The sequence below is a fragment of the Lactuca saligna genome, chromosome 5 (genome assembly GCF_052625555.1).
Source record: "Lactuca saligna cultivar CGN05327 chromosome 5, ASM5262555v1, whole genome shotgun sequence".
Taxonomy (NCBI): domain Eukaryota; kingdom Viridiplantae; phylum Streptophyta; class Magnoliopsida; order Asterales; family Asteraceae; genus Lactuca; species Lactuca saligna.
Window position 1 is genome coordinate 128,097,080 of NC_136421.1, and position 8,865 is coordinate 128,105,944.

General features: G+C 32.4%; 1 protein-coding gene across 1 annotated transcript; it reads left to right on the forward strand.

Moving 5' to 3' along the window:
• Nucleotides 1–1,728: 1,728 nt before the first annotated feature.
• On the forward strand, nucleotides 1,729–3,598 carry LOC145045705 (uncharacterized). The gene is made up of 5 exons (XM_078994022.1): nucleotides 1,729–1,890; nucleotides 2,816–2,892; nucleotides 3,026–3,092; nucleotides 3,264–3,273; nucleotides 3,348–3,598. The coding sequence occupies exons 1-5, from the start codon at nucleotides 1,729–1,731 to the stop codon at nucleotides 3,596–3,598; spliced, it is 567 nt and encodes a 188-aa protein (XP_078850148.1).
• The last annotated feature ends 5,267 nt before the right edge of the window (nucleotides 3,599–8,865 follow it).

An 8,865-nucleotide genomic window follows, 5' to 3' on the forward strand; every position in this document is an offset into this window, starting at 1 on the left:
TAACAAGTGAAGCTCTACATCACCTCTTGTTTTATAATACATGTTCTTGCATTTATAACAAGGACATCTAATATAATCCCCATCAACAGTTGCTTCATTAGAAAAAGCAACATCCAAAAATCCTTTGACGGATGCATGATATGCTGTGCTAAGATACCCATGATCTAACCTTTTGTACATCCAATCTCTATCACTACGTGTTGACATAATGACTAGCTATAAACAAATATATAACTATTATTTAGAAATTAGATAATGCAGTCATATCCACATTACTAAAAGCATCCTTGGAAACTACAATTATACTATATGAAATACTTATTTTTATTAAAAGCATCACCAAAAAGATAATTATGGAAAACTAGAACTATAGGGACCAAAAGTGTCTTGCTTATTTCCCTCTTTCAAAGTGTTGACATAATGACTAGCTACAAACAAATATATAACTATTATTTAGAAATTAGATAATGCAATCATATCCACATTACTAAAAGCATCCTTGGAAACTACAGTTATACTATATGAAATACTTATTTTTATTAAAAGCATCACCAAAAAGATAATTATGGAAAACTAGAACTATAGGGACCAAAAGTGTCTTGCTTATTTCTAAGCTTATGTATAGATTTGATACAAATTGAAAACATGGTTTTGACAGTGAATTACTTTTTTCTGTTTATTTTAAAGGTTGAAGGGATCATATGCTAGTTGTCTCTTCCATTTGATTATTAATATCTTTAATCTATTACCCACATGATCATGTATGAAATCGTTGAATGAGTTCAGTAAGAAATGAGTTAAGAAGAAGATGAAAAATCCATTATTTATGATATGTGATAAGGGACCTGAGAAATCTAAGGGACCTGAGAAAGCTATTGATTTTGGCATGTCTATCTTCTTCAAGCCAGGTGACTATATCTCTCCTTCCAGAATTACCATAAATTAAGGATTACAGCTTCTAGTCAGGAAATTAGTAGACAATTAAGGTTCCTAATCATTGTATCTATTGGATACACACAATCTACTGTCTTATTCTACTTAGCTGCCTTATCTTAAGACAAATTCAATTCAATGATCTATATTAGAAAACATTACTTAACATGAAGATTGAGTATAGTTGGAATAGTTAGAAATCTTTAATGAACTTTCTAATAAACAAGATGTTAAATATATAGGTGAGAAGTTCTCTGAAATAGTTGGAAGCCCATATTACATGGCTCCAGAGGTCCTCCTATTATGTTCATATGGAATACTACATAGTATGCTGCTAATTATTGCTAGGATCATCTTTGCTTTTGTTTTTTTGTTTGCGGTTTCAGTACCATAAGCTCCTCCTACATTATTATGAAATGGGAGCCAAAAGTTCATTAATATGATGACCTGGCATTTACAATAAAAAAAAAGTTTCTTCATCTCATTGTTTTTCAGAAAAAAGTTGAAAGAGTTATCATAATAAAACTAAGTCCAATAACTATAATGCTTACTCTTTTTCTGTTGTATACCCTGCATAAGCAAGAAAAAGAAAATCATAAAGCTTTTAGTTCATCCATTCAACTTTGTATGTTGTTAATGTTATATGATTAACACATGCTAAAAAATATATGTAATAATGACTTTTTCTTAAATCAAAGTAAGTATTTTTATATTTGAATGTTGGTAAAGATTTTTTTGCTGATTTGTCCTTCAGCTGCCTCTCATATGTAAAAATTCCCTAAACATAAAGCCTGAATGTTAGACACTTTGTTACAACTAACATACATAAAACACAGATCCAAATACAGAAAAAAGATAAAGTCTGGTGTATTATTCTACACAAAGAAACAATCTAATGGGCAACAAGATCATCTGGTTACTACTATGATGCTGCTTCTTGATAGGAATCCTCACCAGGTAATTAATTAATTAAATAAATAAATCTATTCTATTCTTATTCTACTCTCACACAACTTTATTTATATATATAAATGCACCTTCTTCTGTTAACACATCGGTCCAGTCAGCAAACTTAGATGAAAGAAATAAGGAGAAAGAGAAGATGAAAGAAATAAAACTTGCTTCAAAAAACTATATGAAATTAAATTGACATGTAAAGAAAAAAAGTTTTTGTTTTTACTAAATAGAAAAGTAGTGATATATGCACCAAAGTCTGTATCTTTTTAGGTGTACTTCAATCTTGTTTATACATTTGGTATGTTAGAATGGAATAAATGATTACATTCCAGTATCATGCTTTGTTTGTTATGTCAAGTTAATAAACTAAATGAAATTAAATTGGCATGTAAAGAAAAAAGTTTTTTTTTTTTTTTGTAAATTACTAAATTACCCTGACCTGACATGACAGGTGAGTCATCATCCTACCCTGATAGCCTGCCACTGTGAGGGTAGAGGGTGGAAATTTGGGGGGGGGGGGGGGGGGCAGCAACATAAGAACAAAATTTTGGGGGAGATCAATTCAGCTTGACCCTATTGGACTTTTGACACTTGAGTTTGATGATGGTGAAGTTTTCCATTGGAGTAAGGTAATGTAAAAAAGAAGAGTTTGCCCTTGAGGTCAAAAATCAAAAAAGTTTCATAAATGGTCCCTCTGTGGATTGTAAAAGAGGATTAAAATTTTTCAAACCACAGGAACAGGGACCATCCTTGAGATTAAAAATTAGTAGGGACCATTTATGAAAATTTGAACTGTTTTTTAAATTATTGTTTGTTTTGATGAATTTATTAATTTTTTCGGACCTTGAAAAACTCTTTTTTTTTTCATTAATGTATTTGCACTGATGATATCATACTTTTTGTTTTATAATTCCTTAATATTGAGGTGTTGAGGAAGCTATCATCGATGCATGGATCGGTGATTTCCACGGGTGGAGGTGCTGTTGTTCAGCCTATCAACTGGTATGCATATATATATATATATATATATATATATATATATATATATATATATATATATATATATATATATATATATATATAAATTGTCAGCAAAGTGTGTTGCTAATTATATTGTTTGCGTTTAATTTGTCAGGAAATATATGCAGAAGGGTGTTACTATATTTCTAGATGTACCATTGGAAACATTGGCACTACAAATAGTCAAAAATTAAAAAAGTTTCATAAATGGTCCCTCTGTGGTATTGTAAAAGAGGATTAAAATTTTTCAAACCACAGGAACAGGGACCATCCTTGAGATTAAAAATTAGTAGGGACCATTTATGAAAATTTGAACTGTTTTTTAAATTATTGTTTGTTTTGATGTAATACAGGTGACAACAAGTATTAAAAATTAGTAGGGTCAAATAATGTTGCATCAACAACTACAAGTATGGAAGTGAATAATTCATGTGCAGTGCCATTTAGGACAGATGCATCTGCTTTGGGGTCTTACACACCACCACCAGCTACAGTGAGTAGTAGAAGACGGTTTTCAGAGGCGCCTGTACATGTACATGGACATGTACACTCAGCAATGTCTGGTAAAGAACAACAACAACAGGCTCATAGTGGTTATAGGGATCGAGCTGCTGAAAGGAGGAGTTTATATGGTTCGTCATCTTTTGGGGATGATGTTGGCGTTGGGGATCCAAGTAAGCATTTGTGAATATAAATAATTGTTTCAGTAGTAGTCTTCTTGTTATATTCATCCGAATCCTTTTTTCATAAGTTAAAGAATATCAAATTCTTGTTACTTATAGAATATGCTAGATTCTAACATTCTATGCAACTATCGTTTCGTAATGTCACTGCACCAAAGTCACAAAGACTATTGCCAATGATATTACAAAGTCCTCTATCGGAGATTGTTACAAGATAATTCCTTAGATATGATGTCTCTCATTCAAAGTACATTCCTTTGAACATCCTTTTGCATAAAAGTTTCTAATCTAGGTATAGATTTTCAATATTCAATTCCCAATATGGACACGCTTCCATATTTTCCATATGACAACTCATTTCTTAATAGAATCTTTTCTATTCATAATAATGTCGATATGGTCCATTCAATACCATGCTTCCAACTACTCACAAGCAACCAATCCTCGTCGAACTTTGGATTGTCCTTTGATAGTTGTTTAATTATTTTAGTCAAAACCAATTCTAGTCCCTTTTCCCTCTAAATGCGCTAGACATTTGGAAAATTTAAGAATGGTTAAACATTAAAGCATTTGCAATCGATCCTATACCCGAAGCGTATGGGACACGATGCACAATGTTTTATTTGCTATGTTCTCAAAATTCGAATTGTGAAGAGGGATGCCGTAATCATAATCGAAATTTTAAGAACACACTATGTACCTTTGACTAAATTTATTAACATTTCTCAACCTAAGCCTTTAGATTTGAAATGAAGCATAATATTCTCTCCCTTAATTATAGCAAAACAACTATACAACCCTTACGACTTTGCAAGGTATAACTCTTGTTTTCTATAATTAATATTGCCAACTTGCAAAACTTTCCATAATAATCATACAATCATAACTTTTATGCTCCCACTATCATGATGATTATTATAAAACATAACACTTATGCTCCCACTAGCTTCGACATGTATTCATAAACATCTTAACTTTTAGAAAGACAATACCTATTGAATTTCTTAAGTCCATGTTTCTAATACTTAGTGCTTTGATAATCTTTTATCAAGGCTTCTTGAACTTATACACCTTTGCCTTAGATAGTTCATATGTGTGTCTTAACAATTAAGACTAATTGCCAAACCTCACAATTCAAATTATGGAAAGGGATACCATAACCATGATCGAATTCGAGAATGCAATTTTACAATCACTATCTTTTTAAAATCTTTCGTAGTGAAAGCATTTCCTCACAATCATTTTCATGAAGGAGGAAATCTTATGACACTTAGATTTAAATGGTGTATTTGTTCCTATCCAAGTGAATTTGTTAAAACCATAGTTTACGACAAATTCAAACTCATATGGACCGAGCCTTTTTTTAATCTTGATTTCTTGCCTTATGGTAGCACAACTGTCCACCACGTCTTCCAAGTAGTTAAGCATCTCACCTTTTTCCTATCAATGTACCTTTCATTGATCAAGGTGCCTTGCCTTTTATGCGTTCAAAATGAGAACTCATAGAACTCACATGCATAATTAACTCAATTGGAATAGCACAGAAACAAAATAATGTCAACACGATAGGTTGCAAAACCTCAACTCGTGTGCTAGTGATGATCAATAAGGTTTATTTGATTTGTTCTTGAAACCTTTCAAGATCATTAAGACTCCCACTGACTCCTTGACATATAAGATTCTCTTGTCAATAACCATTTCTTGACAAAACAAATATTCAAGAGTTAGTGTAGCTTTTATCAAAACCTTTAATACTTTTCACTCATTGTCACAATCTTAACTTTAAGACTTGTTATTGGAACGAAGTATGATAGACTTATTGATTTAACCATTTCTTCAATCCTTGATTCCTCTTCTTAAACATACAATTGTACTAAGACTTACTTAGAGGATCAATTGAGATATGGTTCTTAATCATTAAGACCCATTACAAAGTATAAAAGCTACTCTCCCTTCTTCTTAGAATGGAGAAACTTTTATCTTTCTGCCTACTTGATTCTTCTTATTCGTTCTACTATTGATCTAAACCCTTTAATCAATTCAGAATTACACTTAATCTTGTAAGTGTAATCATATTTACTAAGCCTTTAGTAAATAATGATGAATATCTTTGTTACTCTTATGGTGAACTTGATCAACACACAACTTTGTGTACTCGATCTCCTAGTCCTTCACTTGACACTTTGTCAACGAATTTGTCTAATTTCCAAATATGAAATTTCTCATTCATCATGCAACCAAGTTGTGTGATTCCAAATTTCAGTCCAATTGAAACTTTGGGCGATGAGAAACTCTCCTTATTTGGTAAATTCTCGACATTTCCATAAATAACATAACTAAGAATCATATCCATTCGTTGTAGAAATATTCAAACATCAATTTTCATAACGATTTCATTGCAAGGAAGTAAGCAAATAAATAAGTCAAAATTTATTTTATTTATAAAAGCAGCGGAAAAACATTTGTCCTTACAATGTAAAATCTATTGAAAACTATGTAAAAGGAAGATTTCTAACAACTCTATCATAACTATCTAAGCTCAAAATCCAATCTTCAAGTCAATGCGATCAAGATCCATCTCTTGTGATTAGATTCATCTTGCTCTCTTATCAAGCTTCCTTTCTTTTCACCGATCCTTCAAAACATTCAAATGCAATCTTATCACATCATGTATTAAGAATTAATGAATAGGAACTTAACGGAGTTAGATAGTGGATTTTACCTGAAGCGTAGTCATACTTTTGACTCTCCTATCTCTTAGATCTCTTAGGTAAATAGGGAAACTTCGTCTCCAATGCCCCTTCTCTTGGCAATAAAAGCAAATTGACTCTTTTGGAACAACACATGGAACTACTTCAGACATCGCTTTTCTCTTATGATCAAACTTTTCGATCATTGCATGTCTTTCATTGCCATTGTCTATATCCATAGAGGTCTTGAAGGCAGATTCACCAATCAACTTTGCTTTTTCTATTGCACCAAACCATTGCTGATTCAACAGCAATAAGCATATAGGTGAGATCAATAAGGGTCACGTCGTGGTTCATCATATAGTACTCTCTTACGAACTCACCATACGAGTTAGGAAGTGACTGAAGAACCCAATCAACAGCCATCTCTTCACCGACAACGGATCCCATCATTCTTAACCTATCAATGTGTGACTTCATCCCTAAGACGTGTGCACACACTGACTTTATGTTTACTTGCCAAAAGGGCTTGAGTGATATTGAACCTTTCAATTTTACAATCTTGTGGGTTAGGGAGAATAATTGGAGGAGGAGGAGGAAGAAGTGAAGCATGATTTCTTATTCGTCGATCGAATCGTGAAATATCATCTTCATGTGGAATGCTTGTTCCACGGGATTTGGGAAGACCATAGTTGTCGAACTTTGACATCTATAAAACGGGAGAAAACAAATTCAAGTTAGTTGATCGATTGAGTCCTTAGTAAATCACCCAAATGAGATACCAAGGCTAGGACCCAACACAATACACTACAACCAAGAAAAGGGATGCCATAATCTAGTTGTAGAATATTTGAAGGTAAGTGAATGACGCTTCACTAATTTCCACCATGAAAAACGAAAAAGAAATTTAAGTTTTAAATCTATGAAAACTCCTAGATCTTTTGAGATTCATTGAACTTTCAATGGCATGTTTAAATCTCGATATGCCCCTCTTGTTTGTGACTGGGATGCCGAGGATCACAAAGCGGGTGTGAATAACCATGCAAACTTACATGGTGCCCTCACATGTTACAATCACTTATTCGATGTGCCGGTAAACCACACACGCTCCACCGAACTATGACAAACATTGAGTCACCCTTTGCAACCTTTTCTTATAACCATTTAGTGTGCCGGTAAACCACACACGCTCCACTAACGTCTTCGCAAGGGCACAAAGTGTAATTTCATGGAATTGCATCAATTCACTTTTGCCTAAGTAACTAAGACTGGGAATTAGAAAAACATTTAGTTACTTTGTATTTCATTATACTTATAATGGAAGGTTTCGTCCTATCCTACCCGTTCGGCTAACGACCCTCCACTACTCAACAGTACGGTGGGTAATAGTGGATACCCATTCAATCGCCATATTATAGGCAATTTCCTTAAACACCCCTTATACACTAGCTTCGTGAATGAGGCCTACTAACGGTAAGACTGACTTTTACTCATACATATATATAATGTTAGACTGTTAATGTTATATATAGTATAGGGTGCATTTTATACTTTTAAAATACTATGTGGTTAACTTTAACAATTACACTTTTAATTCAATTAAATGGTTAACCTAAACTTTTATGGATTTATTAAATCTCTTTTAATTATACTCCTTAATTAATTAATAAAACCATAAGGGTGTATTTGAACTTTTTCAAAACATTACTAGGGTTTTAGAATTTAACATTCCTAATTAACTTTTAATCAGCTTTTAAATTCTAAAACTTGAGGGTAAGTTTTGAAACCTTTTTCAAAACATTAGGGTTTTAACCTTTTAAATTTCAAAACTTCAAAACTTTTGGGTTCAAATTTAAACTATAAAACCTAAAGGGGAAAATATGAAACTTTTCATAACAACAAGGATCAAATAACAAATGATTTTAAATTAACATTTAATCATATAATTATCCATATTTGATTTATTTAATGATTTCTTGCAAAACAATTTATCAATTTACTCAAAATAATTAATCAATTATCTTATAAGGAAACAATTATCTTATTAATTGATAAATATCTTCAATTAGATCAAAAATATAGTCAAATATATCATATAATTGGATTAATGTTGATCTAACATGATAAGGTAACTATCCATATGCAAAAACAACAAGAAATCCCGAGATAAGCATTATCTGACGAGTTGACTCGTCGAGTCAATCCTGGACTCGTCGAGTCACCCTGGACTCGGCAAGTTCAGCTATGAACTCGGCGAGTCCAGCCTCTAAAACATCAAAAATCGAATTTTTTAGATATACAATGCATCAATACAACTGAAACCATCCTAGGCTCTGAGACCACTGATGGGTTTTGGTCATAAGACATCCTATGTGCTCATACAAACCCTAATGCTTGGATCTAGGTTTGTCTATTGTACATGCTTTGAATCCAAGACTATAAACCCTAATTCTAGCATATGGAAATCGATATTCACATATAATTAGGTTTAAGATATTACCTTCATTGTTATGTAGCAATAACAATCCCAATTCCTCCTTGAATTGACTTTGGAATGCTTAGAGTCACAAGTATCACTCCTC

Coding starts and splice junctions, on each gene's coding strand:
- LOC145045705 (XM_078994022.1), top strand. CDS start 1,729: ATGTTAGACACTTTGTTACAACTAACATACATAAAACACAGATCCAAA. Junction 1,891..2,815: donor TTGATAGGAATCCTCACCAG/GTAATTAATTAA, acceptor CTTAATATTGAG/GTGTTGAGGAAGCTATCATC. Junction 2,893..3,025: donor GTTGTTCAGCCTATCAACTG/GTATGCATATAT, acceptor TTAATTTGTCAG/GAAATATATGCAGAAGGGTG.